This window comes from Mirounga angustirostris, unplaced genomic scaffold (genome assembly GCF_029215605.1).
Source record: "Mirounga angustirostris isolate CCGP_5_RB_7025 unplaced genomic scaffold, mMirAng1.0.hap1 SCAF_5, whole genome shotgun sequence".
NCBI lineage: Eukaryota > Metazoa > Chordata > Mammalia > Carnivora > Phocidae > Mirounga > Mirounga angustirostris.
The window spans coordinates 56,798,345-56,812,955 of NW_026991713.1; the positions used below are offsets into that span (position 1 = coordinate 56,798,345).

The following is a 14,611-nucleotide window of genomic DNA, read 5'->3' on the forward strand; positions in this document are numbered from 1 at the left end:
TCTTTCTCAGGAACGGCTAGAGCATGTATCACGTGCCTTCTCCCATCCCCCATCCTCTCCCTGCCTGAGACTTGACCTGAGGAATCTGCTGTCTTTATTGTTACTGTCTCTGGAGAGTCCTGGGTCGGGGTGGTGGAGACCCTCTCCTTTTTCATGTTGACCTTCGATTCCAGAACTTCAGAGCTAACTGACTGGCACAGAGCCCAGTGGGGGCAGGGTGGGGGAGTGAGGAGCAGAGAACTAAACTGTGCAAGATTCTGAGGCTAAAAGCAAAAATGGGCTGCTGACTAGAAATCCCCCCCCCCCCAAAGAGGACTGAGTCAGCTGGAGATTCAGAGTACTCACGTAGCCCTTACAACCATCCAAGAGCCCAGAGAAATCTCTGAACTTTTCTGATTTGCAAAAGGTTCCTTTGTTTCTGCTCCTGAAGCCCTAGGTTCCCATGGCTGGAAGGACAGGGTGTGTTGACCTAAGAGACCACTCTCTTCTTCCCAAGGAACAAAGATGAAGGCTCCTGGAGCCATTTTAACCCATTAACTCACCCACCATCTGCCCAGTGTCAGGTACAGGAAGGGGGGGAAGCTGTGGTAGTGCCAGAAAGTTCTGCTTACCTACGGCAAAGGCGCAGCCCCATAAGCCAAGAATATACAGCTACAGCTGTGCCTCTTCCCTTCCTGAAGGAGCTGAGGATGGGGAATTCCTGAGGATGGTCCCAAGAGGGCCTGGCTCCCTGAGGAAGTGGGAATACTAGGGACTGACTGTACCTCCGTATCCTAAACCTCACCAGAGAGACTTTCCAGGAAGAGATCTTTAGGCGGCTGGACTAGGGCACCAGCCCAGAAGGGGGAAACCAAGGCAGACCTCCCGTCCCAAGAGGGTCATTGCAACATGAGACCCAAGAGAGCTGCCAGGGAACCCCAGCCCCGCCTACTGTGCCTGGGTGCTAATCCCCAGCTGGACCACTCAGGAGAGGGGATTGGCTGAGGAGCTTGCAGAGGGGGCGTTGCCACTATCTCACCCAAAGGTTAAATAGGGGTTCAGGCAAGCAAGCGAGATGCCTGAGAGAAGTGCTCTCCTTTGCCGGTTCCCTGACCCAGACCATGACCCAGACCCTCAAGCTCGCCTCCAGAGTGTTCCATCGCATCCACTGTGCTCCCAAGCTAGGTGCCTCACTGGGCTCCAGAGGCTCCGACTCAGCGCCCCGGAGCTTGGCGGACATCCCAGGCCCCTCCACGCCAGGCTTCCTTGCTGAACTTTTCTGCAAGGGGGGTCTGTCACGGCTACACGAGCTGCAGGTAGAGGGGGACGTTCCTGGGAATGGAATGCTGGGGAAGGTGGCTTTGACAACACCAGAAAGGACAGACTAGTGCAGAAAGTAGGAGGAGGGCCAGTGAGAACAGATGCCCATGAATTAGAAAAGTTGGGACTGCGGGCGGTGGTTCGACCTGCGCGGGAGTCCATCCCCACACCCAGCAGAAGAGTGCCCTCAAAAAGCGCCTTCTCGCTGTGCGGAAGTCGGGGCCAGGTAGGTCCAGAAGAAGTGCGCGGGAGGCAGAAACGCACAGTACCTTCCCCTCGCGTCCGACTTAAAGCTACAGGCGCTCCTCTTCAGTTAACTGGGGGTTCGTTCTGAGATAGTCCACGTGAGGAGCCTTCAGGGATTTCTTCGCGTCGGCTCAGCCCAGGTGACCCAAGAGCGGTCCTGAATGTCTGCTTTGTGCGGAGTTCCTCCACTTTGCCCATCACTCAAACTTCCTAGGGATGGGAAGTGGGGGAAAGAAAAGGAGGAAGGGTTTGCAGCATCAGGGCTATAAACTAGCTGGGAGCCAGTGAAGAAACAAGCTCCCTCTTGCAAAGCCCAGCCAACACCCTTGACGGACCAAGCTGGAAGTCCTGGGCCCGGGGTCTCCAGTGTCCACTGTGCCCATTCTCCCAGGTGCAGGGCGTTTCGCGCTTCGGACCTGTGTGGTTGGCCAGCTTCGGGAGGGTGCGCACTGTGTACCTGGCGGCCCCTACACTCGTCGAGCAGCTCTTGCGACAGGAGGGGCCCCGGCCCGAGCGCTGCAGCTTCTCACCCTGGGCAGAGCACCGTCGCCACCGCCAGCAGGCTTGCGGGCTGCTCACCGCGTGAGTCCTCTCTGGCCCCAACACCCAAACGCCCAGCTGCGTCCCTCTCCTGTGGCTGGTCTGGAAACAGTCTGTCTCAGGGTGTGGAGGGGGGTTGGCCTTTTCCGCCAACCGTCTGATAAATTGGGCTTCCCACCCCAGCCTGTTTCGTTTAGGCTCAGGTAGAACCCCGCCTTTGTCCCCCACCCATCTCCCTGTCTTTGGAGTCCGCAATCCTGGAAATCCGCGGAAGGGGCGAAGGTACCAGGACCTAGATGGAATGTGAGATTCCGTGACTCAAGTTACCCAGGAACCCAGCCCCCCCCTCCCCCCCGCCCCGGGGCCAGGAAATGAGCAACGAGGAAGGGGGACGGAAAGCCGGCGCAGGCAGGAGCAGGTTTTTGTACCCCAAGGGAGCAGCCGCAATCCTTTTCCTGGCCACCCCAGGCGAACTCGCCTCATCTTCACTGCCGCCAGCCCCGTCGGGCCGCCTCCACACACCCTCATCCGCCCTGACGCGCCCCCTCTCTGCACACCCGCAGGGAAGGAGAAGAATGGCAGAGGCTCCGCAGCCTCCTGGCCCCGCTGCTCCTCCCGCCTCAAGCGGCCGCCCGCTATGCCGGGACCCTGGACGACGTGGTCCATGACCTTGTGCGGCGACTGCGGCACCAACGGGGACGTGGGGCTGGGCCGCCCGCCCTGGTTCGGGACGTGGCAGGAGAGTTTTACAAGTTTGGACTAGAAGGTGAGTCCCAAGACAGGGGCAAGCGTGGGAGGCCCCCGCCTGGTCTCCCGGTGCCCTGACAGCGCCCCCTCCCGCCCAGGCATAGCCGCGGTGCTCCTGGGTTCCCGCCTGGGCTGCCTGGAGGCCGAAATGCCCCCAGACACAGAGACCTTCATCCGCGCGGTGGGATCGGTGTTTGTGTCCACGCTGTTGACCATGGCGATGCCCGCTTGGCTTCACCGCCTGGTGCCCGGACCCTGGGGCCGCCTCTGCCGAGACTGGGACCAAATGTTTGCCTTTGGTAAGGCACGGAAATGAAGTCGGGATAGGGGAACATAAAGCTGTTCAGGGATGGTGAGGCACCCCTGTACCTTCTCCCCCACACAGCCCAGCAGCACGTGGAGAGGCGAGAGGCTGAGGTAGCCTTGAGGAGCAAGGGAAAGCCTGAGGAGGACATGGGATCTGGGGCACACCTGACCTACTTCCTGTTCCGGGAAGAGTTGCCTGCTCCGTCCATCCTGGGCAATGTGACGGAGCTGCTACTGGCTGGAGTGGACACAGTGAGGTTCTTCTCCATGTTGGGAGCCCCACTTCCAGAGCTTAGCCTCTCCAGTTTCAGGGGCCACTTTGCTGCTGCAGGGGATCCACTATGACCCTTTCGGCCAGCTTGACTTAACACCTCCTGAGCTCCAGACTGCCTCATATTCTGCCCCCCTCTACTGGGTGTCCACTCTCAACACCTCTGAGGCTCTCAACTGTCCTCTCAGGTATCCAACACACTCTCCTGGGCTCTGTATGAACTCTCTCGGCACCCCGAAGTCCAGAAGGCACTCCACTCTGAGATCACAGCTGCCCTGGGCCCTGGCTCCAATGCCCACCCCTCAGCTGCTGCTCTATCCCAGCTGCCCCTGCTGAAGGCAGTGGTCAAGGAAGTGCTAAGGTGAGGGGATGGGAGAGGAGAAGCTAAAGAAAATGTTGGGAAGGGCTGGGGAAGCAGATGGTAAATGGGAGCGGGGAGAGCCAGCAGAGGAAAATGGTACCTACTCCTGGCCAAGATTGGGTTTGGACGTAGGAGGCTTGCGGACAAGAGGGAGGCTACAGCCCCCAGCCTCACCTTGCTGTTTCCCTCTTGTTCTGCAATCCAGACTGTACCCTGTGGTACCTGGAAATTCCCGTGTGCCAGACAAAGACGTTCGTGTGGGTGACTATGTTATCCCCAAAAATGTGAGTAGAGCCTATGGGCCCCTTTTGTTAAGCCATCCCTCACCATCTTGGGCCCCATCCTGTTCTCAAACACTCCATATAAGCCCTTCACCTTCCCTTTGGCCTGAATGCCTCTCTCCGGGATGTAACGGGGCAGTGGAGAAATCATTCCAAAAGTAGCCCCAGAAAACTTACCCCCTCACCAACCAGAGCCCGCCTTTGCTCCAATCCATATATCCTCTTTTCCATGTCCCTCCCTGCATTCATGGGCCCAAACTGACAAGTTTATGTTCTTTCCCCATCAGACGCTGGTCACACTGTGTCATTATGCCACTTCAAGGGACCCTGCCCAGTTCCCAGAGCCAAATTCTTTTCGTCCAGCTCGATGGCTGGGGGAAGGCCCAGCCCCCCACCCATTTGCATCTCTTCCCTTTGGCTTCGGCAAGCGCAGCTGCATGGGGAGACGCCTGGCAGAGCTTGAGCTGCAGATGGCTTTGGCTCAGGTGAGTGATCTCGACATACCTTCCCCAGACATGAGAGACCCTAACCCTCTAAAGCCATGAGCTCTTCTGACAAGCATAGCAAAATATATGACTTGGTAAACCTAATCCTCTGAATACAGCAATCCTGTTTTAAGCTACAGAGTGAGCAAGGGTATTTGGACTATTGTTTTCCCCCTGCCATCATCCCTTAAGAAATTCCCTACTGACCACAGGTATCATTTCAGTATCGACCTAACATAATAATACCCTTTACCAATCAAACCCACCATCGTAGACCCCTCCCAAAGTGATAGCCTTCTTCCTGCCTTTCCAGATCTTGACCCACTTTGAGGTGAAGCCTGAGCCAGGTGCTGCCCCAATCCGACCCATGACCCGGACTGTCCTGGTACCCGAGAGGAGCATCAACCTACAGTTTGTGGACAGATAGTCCCATGGGAGGAGGCTGTCATCATCACCCTTTCTCTCATTGTAGGGATTTATTAGGCACAAGAGCAAGAGATACGTATTCCCCCTGAGACCTGCCTATTTGACCAGACGGGTTAGAAGGACGCTAGCAAACTGCTTGAAGCAGCCCTGACCAAGGTGTGAAATGTGCCTTGGCCCGACCCATCAGGCCCTGTGAAAACCATAGTCCCTCTGCCTACTCAGCTTTTCTCCTGGCCTTATCATATGCATCCTTCAAGGGCCAGCTTAGATCTTAATAATGTTGGGTGGCCTGAGGAAGGGTTCAACCACTGCCCTTTGGGGGCTTCCACAGTGTTCAGGAGCTGCTGGGTAAGCACTTAGCACCACGTGAGCTCAGTAATTATGCATCTGGTCTGCACCTGCTTGGTCTTCCCTTCTTGCATGTGAGCTCTTTGAGAGGAAGAATGAGACCTTATTCAGTCTTTATATCCCCTAATTGGGTGATGCCATACGGGTTCTCAGATTGAATCTGGACCATGTGGCAGAAGGGATAAGCAGCTTACCAGACTCTGTCTACTCTTCTTCTTCCTCATCTTGCCCCTGGCAAGGTGAGTCTGCCCTCACCTGGTTTATGATGTTTTAAAACTCTCCTTGACTCTCTGGTCACTATTAGAGGTTCGTTTGTCCCACCATTTAGTTCCTGGGCAGACATCTTTTGGCCTTATACCTGCTTAAGCCTTCCTTTTATATATTGGAATTTTTTAATATTCATAGTTTTGAAATAAAAGAATGAAATGTTCCATCCTTGGTTTTTGACTTACTTCTCTTCCACAAGTCCTGGAGGCAAGACCCTCACCAAATCCCCTACTTTGATTTATCTGATCCTGGGAGTGACCTCCATAACAATGGGAGGTCTAGACACCTGGGAGAGTGGTTTGCATCACAAACCCAACACTGTTCCGTCTGTACTGGGAAGAGCCAGTGAGAAGTAACACCAAGGGTTAGCCTTTAAAAATGGGTTGGGGAGCTAGGGATTTGCAGAGATGGCCGAGGCAACAGACTCTTTGGTGGAAGTGCTTTTGGAACCTGGACTGCCAGGACCAAAGGATATCTGCCCTCTCTGGAAAAGTTGCTCCGAGGTAATTTCCTTGAGAGAAAGACAGATACATGCACAGAAGTGAAGTCAGACAGACGGGATGAAAGCCGAGTGTGGGGGTGGCCGGAAGCCCTGGGGCACTGAGGCAGAAGTGGGGAGGGCAGAAGAAGCCTGTTTCCCTGAGTCAGCATTCTCTGGCCCCCCAGAGTCTGGGCACAGTTCTCCCCTTGTGATGTATACGGATTAACTCATCTTCCATACAAATCAATCTCTCAGCACACTTCCCGCAGCCCCTCCCTAGCCTAGATTGCCCTCCCCATGTCAGGACTTGCCCCCTGCCTCCTCCTCTTCCACAAGCCTGGCCCCCTACCCTAGGCAGGGCTCCCTGACCACAGAGGCTGTCTGCCTCTGGGCCTTCCGAGGGCATCTATCTTTGTAAGATGTACAGAGGGGCACAGTATGCCTGAGGCCTTGTGCAGAGACCAAGGTTTGTGTGCCCTTACTGCCCCACCTCTCAACTCCTCTACCGTATTCTGTGTCCACCCCCACTCCCCTATCACTAAGCTTAACCTGAACCAAACTGACCTGATTTTTAGCAGATCCGAACTTTGAAGGAGAATAAAGCCCAGCTTCCTCTCACATTCTTTCCCCTGGAATCAGTGATGAAAATTCTGTACACCCACATTCCTCACTGGGCAAGTACGACTGATCTACTTGAGGAGGGCAGCAGTTCTCATCACCCTTTTGTGACAAGAATCTTTTTAAGTTGGAAAAAGGGAAGGAGAAGGGACCATACTGATTGCTGGTCCTAACCCCTATATCAAGCAAGACCTCCCATGGTACTGAAAGGGAGGGAAACATACTGTCTCGCCTGGCCCAGTTTTAGGACCCAGAGTGGAATCAGAGAGGGTGTGTTTGTGTGTGTATGTCCTTTGGCATGTCTAAGCTTCCATGGAGGGCCATCATGAGGGACAATCTGGGCTTGGCACAAGAAACCCCACCTGTGGCATACCCACCGGTCATATTTGCCAGGATAGGTAATAGTAGTCACTCTGATTTGCTATCTCCCTTCTGGCCCCCACCAGCTATTTTGTGAATAGCAAATCAGGAAAGTCTGGCCCTTCTGTCTTCCCAGGTGGAGAATATAGAGGGTTGTCTCTCTAGGGAAACGATATCCCACTGGAAAAAAAAATGGAGCACTTGGCCTCTGTCCCCTCTTTTTGATCTCCTCAGAGGTTAGAAGTGATACACCTCAATACTTCCAGGGACTCAAACCTGAGTCTGGCTTCAATGTGAACATTCCCAGGCAAGTCTGAGTGCCAGCACCATGGACAGCAGCCAAGACTCCCCCTTTCAGAGAAGGACAAAGGAAGACCATTTCCAGGGCAAGTATGTGTGACCTTTAGTAGAGAAGCATTTCCCCCAAAACATCCCCAGGGAGGAGGCAGAGCAGAACCTTCCTGAGAAAAGGACCAATAATAGGAAAGGCGTCTGGATCTGACTTAACAATGTATGAAGTAATTATTTTAATTGCTGATGAATAGTTCACTTAAAAGACACCATCATTCATATAATACACAGCCCCAAGGCCTCAGGAGAAAGGGTGAAGGCCTCAGGTTGACCCACATTTTAACCAGTCCTTCCCAAACCCTTTCCTATAAACAACAGCCCTCTACACAGCTGCCTCCAGGCACAATACTTCCTAGTTAATACCACTAGCTGGGGCACAGGATCAGACCTGTGACCCTGAACTGCCATAGGAGTAGCTTAAGCCGGGGTTGGAGATTCATAACATGGGGACATTCTGTCTGTCTCACTCCAAATGAGTCCAAATTCATTTCACACCACTTCCCTGGGTGCGCACATTACCTGGGAAGGACTAATAGAACCCACAAGATCCCCAGAGCAAGAAGGATAGCTCCATCCTTCCCCAGCCCCGTGTTTAGGGGGTTGGAGGAGCTCTCACTTTTGCAAATAACCACCATCCTTCACATTTGCAATATCCATTTCCCCTCATATTTCCATTTCTATTATGATACTCAACACAAATTTCTAAGGCTCTGTGCAACTCCAGATGAAAAAACACATTCTGGAATTTGTTAACCAGCTACTATTTGAAATAAATGGACCATCAACTAGTCTAGAAATCTTTTTACGCCATCACTAATTTTCTTTGCAATGGCATTCAACCTGTCCCTCATTTATCCTCATTCCAACCCTATGAGGTAGACAGGAAAACCACGGCGGAGAGATTTTTTTTTTTCTTCTAAATCATACAACTTGCAGGTGGCAGGTCCACCCCTTAGATACCTCTGAGCACTGCCACCTAGCAGCCACTGTGAATTATTCGCCAGCAAGTGGGAGTCACACCTCCAGCTCAGAACCCACTGCTGCATTTGGGATTTGCAACCCCTGCAGAGAAACCTCCCCACACCTCCCAACCCTCCAGAAAAGCCCCAGATGAGAAAGGAGTCTCCACGTGCATATAAATGATTCTTTATGCCCTCCCCCCATGCAATGGGGGGTGGAGCAGGGGGAGGTCCCCCCGCCCTCATGCAGGGAACGGGAGGTCAATGTATACTAGTCTTATTGCCAGCTGCCCTGTGGCCATGGGGTGGGGAATGGGGGGTCTACAACCCCTTTCTTCTGGCATTGGTCCCCCTTCACCAAGTCACCATGGTGGAGCTGGGGGGCTGGAGGCCCTAGGAGCTGAGGTAAGGACGGTTCTCTAGGGAAGAAAAGGTGCTCTCCCCACCTGCCCACTGGCTGCCCCAGGATGAGTGTGAGGAGCTATCGGTGGGGACTGGAATGTCATCCAGGTGTCTCTACCCAGTGGGTAGTAGAGGCCAGACAATGTCTCCAGCTTGAGGTTGCCCACAGAGATCCTCAGTGGTGGGGGCAGGGTGCCCCAAACACCTTGTCCAGGTGGTACCTCCAGCAGCCATGAAAGGTTATCTCTGGCCGATGCATCGACTCAAGATCCCTGCTCCTGGAGTTCAGTTTCACACCGTGGTGACCCTCATGACAACCTCTCGGCCAGAATGGGAACTGGAACGGGCATCTGGTGGCCGCAGCTGTCCAAGGAGGTGCAGGATTGTGTAACCACAGCGCTGAGGCAAGAGCGTCCGCATGCGCTGGGCAGCCGGGGGGCGGCTGGTAGCCCCAGAGAGGGGGCCCGTCCGTGAGGTCCTGGGGCCCGGCTTCCCTGCCGTCCCTCCCCCTGCATCTCCTCCTATGTCCTTGGTCTTGTCATAATTCAGGACCTTCCACTGCTGGTTCACTGCCTGCCAGCGCTTGAAGATGCGGTAGACGGAGGAGCCTTCGTGGACGATGAGGCCTGAGCAAAAGGGAGAAGAAATCCAGGGTCACCTGCTGCCCAGACCTAGGCCAAAGGTACTTAAGCAAGTATTTCTCCAGAGTGAGGAGATGGAGTCTGTAAAAGGCCTGAGGAAGCAGGGAAGGGAGAGGCACCAAGATAGCCTTAGAGGCTCCCAATAGTAGAAGATGTGGCTGTGGAGCTGAGGGGACGGGCAAGGAAAGTTAAGTGTGTGAGCTGCAGGAAGACACTGAGCAGGTAAGGGGGAGAGAGGGGCCCTCACCTATGCAGACGACATCCATGAAGCCGTACATGCCGTAGCAGATCTGAAAGAGCAGATCCTGCCGTTGCCACTTGGCTGAAGGGCTGAGTGAGGACCAGACGAGCCAGGAGATGCTGGCGACGAGGAAGAGCGAGCCCAGGACTATGGCTGCGATCTGGACCTTCTCGATGACCGTCAGGGAGATGGCCTGCCACTGTGTGGGAGAAAGGGCTCCAAAAAGTTACAGAAAGAGAAGGAGGGTCAGGTGATGAGTGGCCCTGAAGAGGAAGATGCTCCAGAGCCTTCCTGAAACCCTTCAGGCAGGATTAGCAATCTGTCTCCTCTGTGCCCTGATCAAACATAGTATGGAGCCCTTTTCACATTGTTTGAGACCATTTGTCTTATTTTAGGAAGGCAGGATCAGGCAAGTGCTCTGACCAGACCATCTAGGTTTGAATTCCAAATCCTAACTCCATCACTTACTTGCTGAGTAACTTTGGGAAGGTTTTTATATCTCTTTGAGCATCAATATCCTCATCTTTAAAATGGAGATAATAATGGCACATAACTAATAGGATTATTATGAAGATTAAATGAGTTACTATAGGGCGCCTGGGTGGCTCAGTTGGTTAAGCGACTGCCTTCGGCTCAGGTCATGATCCTGGAGTCCCGGGATCGAGTCCCGCATCGGGCTCCCTGCTCAGCAGGGAGCCTGCTTCTGCCTCTGACCCTCCCCCCTCTCATGTGCCCTCTCTCTCTCATTCTCTCTGTCTCAAATAAATAAATAAAATCTTTAAAAAAAATAAAAAATAAAAAATAAATGAGTTACTATACACCAAGAGTGTAACACACAGAAAACACACCATGTTTGCTATCATCATCATCTTCTGCTGCTGCTTTTTTTTTTTTCTGTCTCAGTGCCTAGAACAGTGCCTGGAATACAGGTGGCACCCAATAAATGTGAATAAATGAAGGGAGGATTTACAGGCAGACAGGAGATTGTGATAACAGTGGGTAGGGGTAACTTTGAGGAAAGATGAAACAGATAAATAGGCTCCCTGGAGAGTCCCTGATTCTGACTGCTGAAAGGCCTTTGCCCCCGTCTGGAAGTTCTCTCCTTGCACCTCACCTGCAGCGGGTTCTTGGTGCTGATCGCCAGGACCTGGTATTTGAAGTAGCAGAGCTCACAGCTCCAGGAGCCCCTCTCACTAATCCAGCGGATGAGGCAGGGCTGGTGTGTGCAGCGCACTGAGCCGTCGCAGCGGCAGGGGCTCAGGAGCTCCCCCTGGAGGAAGAGTGAGGAGGGTCCCCGTCAGCTGTCACCACCCGACCCCACTCCTCTCCAACCCGAGAGGGAAACCCCTCCATATCAGTCATTCCCCAACGTTAAAAAAAAACAAAACAAAACACCTCAAGCCTTTCACCCAAAATAGGGCAAGAGGCTAAAGCCACAGCAAAAAAGAAAAAAGAGCTGAAGGTAAACTTCCCTGACCAAATAGACGAAGGATAAAAAGAAATGGGGTGGGGGTGGGGAAGAATGACTGGGTCTCCTCCTTTCCTAAAAATTGGGGAGGGTGCTCTTTAAGGCTTCCCAAATGGAAAGCTACCCCTTAGGATCTGGAGGGACGGGAGGGTCAGAGCTTCTGAGCCATGCCTTCCTCCTCCTTCCCATCGCTGTAAAGTATTTCACACGTGTGGTGCAAACTGGGATGGGTTATTGTCCTCAGTTCCAAGTATCAAAAAGCGGGGAGAGATCCTGGGTGTGGGAACGGAGGGTGTCCCCCTTTAATCAAGGAATAATTTCTCATGACATCCCCCACCCCCCAGCACTATCCCGGGACAACTTTGTCCATAACATTTAAACAAAGAGTACTCTTTGGAATGAGATGGAAAGTTACGGAATGGGAAGTGAAGAAAAGTGCCCCATGGAGAGAAATACTGAGTGAGGCAAGGGCGCCAGCAGGGCCCCTCCCTTCAAAGGGGGAACAGAAGCACTCTGCCCACCTCCGAGTGAATAGGCCCCTGAGCCTACAGAGACCCCGGGGTGAGAGAAGTGGGGCAGAAAGGCTGTCCCCGTTAGTGGACGAGAGGGATTTGGAGCCCTCCCAGGAGAAAGCCCCACCCTTTCCCTGGAAACTCCTGACCTCCTCCACCCCAAACGTGCGCTCCCGGACTCTCCAGCCAAGCCCCCCCAGCCGCACCCGGTACCCACTCTGGGTCCTGGGTCCTGGGTCCCGCCCTGCCTCCTCAGGCCCCGCCCCCTGTTCGTGGTGGGCAAGGGCGCCCCAGGTGCGCGCGCCCCCACCCCTCCCGCCCCGCCCGGTGCCCAGGCCTGACCTGCTCCGGACCCTGGAAGCAGATTCGGCACTGGGGGGTTCGGAGCCCGCTGTCCAGGCTGCTGCTGAGCGACAGGGCGTCCAGCGCGCCCGGAGGCGGCGGCGGCGGCGCGGGCGGCGGCGGGGGTCCGGCCCGCGGCTCCTTGTCGCCGGCCAGGCCCCGGGCCCGCGGCTCCGACCCGTAGTACTCCTCTTCGTCGCCGTCGCCGTCCCGGGTCGAGCAGCCGGCGAAGGGCGCCCAGCCGCAGCCGCCTCCCCCGCCCCCCCGGGGCTGCGGCTCGGCCCGGGGCCGCCCCCCGCCCGTCAGCACCAGCAGCTTCAGCTCGTTCAGAAACATGCGGAGCCGAGACTTGAGCATCGTCCGGGCGCCGGGGGGGCGGGAGGCGGCGTGCAAGGGGGGCTCTAGGGCGGCGGGGGGGAAGGGAGAGGACAAGGCCGGGAAGGGGGCGCGCGCTGGAGAGCCGAGCCCGGCCGGGGTCTTCGGGGCCTGAGAGCGCCGTTTACTGCTGCCACAGCCGGGGTTCCGGGGCTTGCGGGGCCGAGAGGGCTGGTGGCCCGGGGGCGGCGGGGCGGGCAGCCATGGCCGGGGCAGGGGGCGGGGAGGGGGACCTCAAGGTGCCGCGCCCCACGGGTCCGGGTCTGGAGCGGGCCGGGCCCCCGGGGTTACGCGCCCCAGTCCTCCTGCGGCGGGGCCGCCCCCCATCGCCGTCCTGCTGGCCCCAGTCCCGCTCAGGTTCCCGGCTCCGGCTCGGCTCGGCCCGTGCGCTCGGCGGTGGCAAATGGCGGCTCCTTCCGGCGGCGGCGGCGGCGGAGACCCCCCCGGAGCGGCGGGCGGGCGGGGCGGGCGGGGCGGGAGCCGGGGAGCCGGTGAGGGATGGAGGGAGGGGCGGGGCGGGGCGGGGAGCGGGAGAAGAGAAGTGGCCGCGGCTGCGCATCCCCGCCCTGCCCCGCACGAGCAGGTGTCCCCAGAGGCGGGGGCGAGTGTGCGAGCCCGGGGGAGGGTGGAGGGAGGGGAGTGGCCAAGGAAGGGGGGTGTACACACGGGTAGGAGAATAGGTGTGTTAATGGGGGTCTGGGGGAGGGGTGGTGAGCGAGTGAGGATGGAAGGTGAGTGGTCAAAGACACAGGTGCACCAGGGAGGGAGAAGCTTGTGCAAGATGGGAGTGTGCAAAGAAAGAGCTATGCAAGGGTCTGAGGTGTGAGGAAGGTGAGCAAGAGATGGACTCAAGCAATAAACACTTTTACACAAAAGACCGAAAAGTGTGCACGGTGTGGGACAGTGGAAAACAGATGAGTGTGTAAGGGATGCAATCGGATTGTATGAAAAACAGAGTGTGTAATTGTAATGCGTGAGGAAGGTGAGTGAGCAAGGGAGACAAGAGTGCTAAAGGGATGAGAGCGTCTTTCCTGGTACTCTCCTGCCCCACCACACTACAGTGAAGTGAATACCACACACACACCTACACATACGCAGCTCTTTGGTTTTGCTTTTACAGAGGCCTTGACCTAAGAACCAGCTCTTCCCCCTCATCACATATCTCTGCCTTACACTTATGTCCTCCCTCTCCAACGCTGAGGGAAAAGGGATTGCAGAGGAGCCCTCTGGGTCAAACACACTGGAAAAAAATTAATTAGTAAAAGAGTAATTAACAGGAGAAGGGAGGGTATGGAACCAGGGACAGACTGCCAAACGAAGTCTCCTCAAGAAAAGAGATTAAGGAGAGTAATGCTTTTATAAAGTATTCAAATGTTTTGGATGGATGGATGGATGAATCACAAAGGGGGCTGGAACCCAAGGCAACATAGAGGATGACTTTTATTCTAAAGACAGTAAGCTGTGGAAGGTGAAGCTGAAGTGGACCTTGTTGGTGTAGGAAAGAAATTTGACAAACTCACTTTGCCTGCCAGAAGGTTTATAAACCAACCAGTCCCAGCAAGAGAGCCAATAAAACATTCACCTCAGAAGCCCCTGAGCCAGTTTAGATCTTGAGGTTTTTCTTTCCAGTGTCCCAGCTGCCCTTGCCAGCAAGGGCCCAGAGCTACAACTATCAGAATGCAAGAGGGGGAATCTGTACCTACCTGTATTCCATTTTGCCCTGGAGTGTGGTTTATAGTCATCTCAAGCCTGAGCTCTTACATCCTCCACTAGATGGTTAAGGAGAATAGAAGTTAAGGTGGAAGGAGTGGCGGGCAGTGCCTGGGTAGCACAGTCGGTTAAGCATCTGCCTTCAGGTCAGGTCATGATCCCAGGGTCCTGGGATAGAGTCCTGTGACAGGCTCCCTGCTCTGCAGGGAGTCTGCTTCTCCCTCTGCCCCTCCCCCCTTGTTCTCTCTCTCTTTTTCTCTCTCAAATAAATAAAATCTTTTTTAAAAAAAGTGGAAGGAGTGGCAGATAGAGTTATAAAATGGTTTCAGATTTTAGACAATTTCTTGCAAATGAGATACTGATCCCTTCCCTCCTTAGTCCCATTCCCCTACAGGCTTAGGAGATTAAAAAAGAAGTTGGAGCCAGTAACCAGTAAGACAAGGAAAGTAAAAAAAAAAAAAAAAAAAAAGACAAGGAAAGTCAGAGAAACCTGTCTGTTGTCTACCTAAGTGTCTGTGAGCAGAGGCTATTTTGAAAAGTCTGTGTTCTGGCCAGGAGCAAGGGCTAAGAAAGC

The 14,611-nt window shown here is 54.8% G+C and overlaps 2 protein-coding genes across 3 annotated transcripts; one reads left to right on the forward strand and one right to left on the reverse strand.

Annotated features, from left to right (window-relative positions):
* The first annotated feature begins 66 nt into the window (after window positions 1-66).
* On the forward strand, window positions 67-5,735 carry LOC123843580 (25-hydroxyvitamin D-1 alpha hydroxylase, mitochondrial). 2 transcript variants are annotated; one of them, XM_064590984.1, is made up of 10 exons: window positions 67-1,295; window positions 1,937-2,127; window positions 2,269-2,367; window positions 2,649-2,851; window positions 2,931-3,131; window positions 3,218-3,390; window positions 3,598-3,770; window positions 3,976-4,054; window positions 4,339-4,536; window positions 4,850-5,735. In XM_064590984.1, the coding sequence occupies exons 1-10, from the start codon at window positions 1,101-1,103 to the stop codon at window positions 4,961-4,963; spliced, it is 1,626 nt and encodes a 541-aa protein (XP_064447054.1). In that variant the 5' UTR covers window positions 67-1,100; the 3' UTR covers window positions 4,964-5,735. The 2 variants fall into 2 exon arrangements, with proteins under 2 accessions (XP_064447054.1, XP_045729039.1); XM_045873083.2 differs by lacking the exon at window positions 2,269-2,367.
* Window positions 5,736-7,533: 1,798 nt separating this feature from the next.
* On the reverse strand, window positions 7,534-12,842 carry MARCHF9 (membrane associated ring-CH-type finger 9). Its single transcript, XM_045873084.3, has 4 exons — window positions 11,953-12,842; window positions 10,745-10,900; window positions 9,637-9,829; window positions 7,534-9,374 (listed from the first exon to the last, which is right to left on the reverse strand). Exons 1-4 carry the CDS (start codon window positions 12,307-12,309, stop codon window positions 9,040-9,042), a joined length of 1,041 nt encoding a protein of 346 aa, XP_045729040.1. The 5' UTR covers window positions 12,310-12,842; the 3' UTR covers window positions 7,534-9,039.
* Between the last annotated feature and the right edge of the window lie 1,769 nt (window positions 12,843-14,611).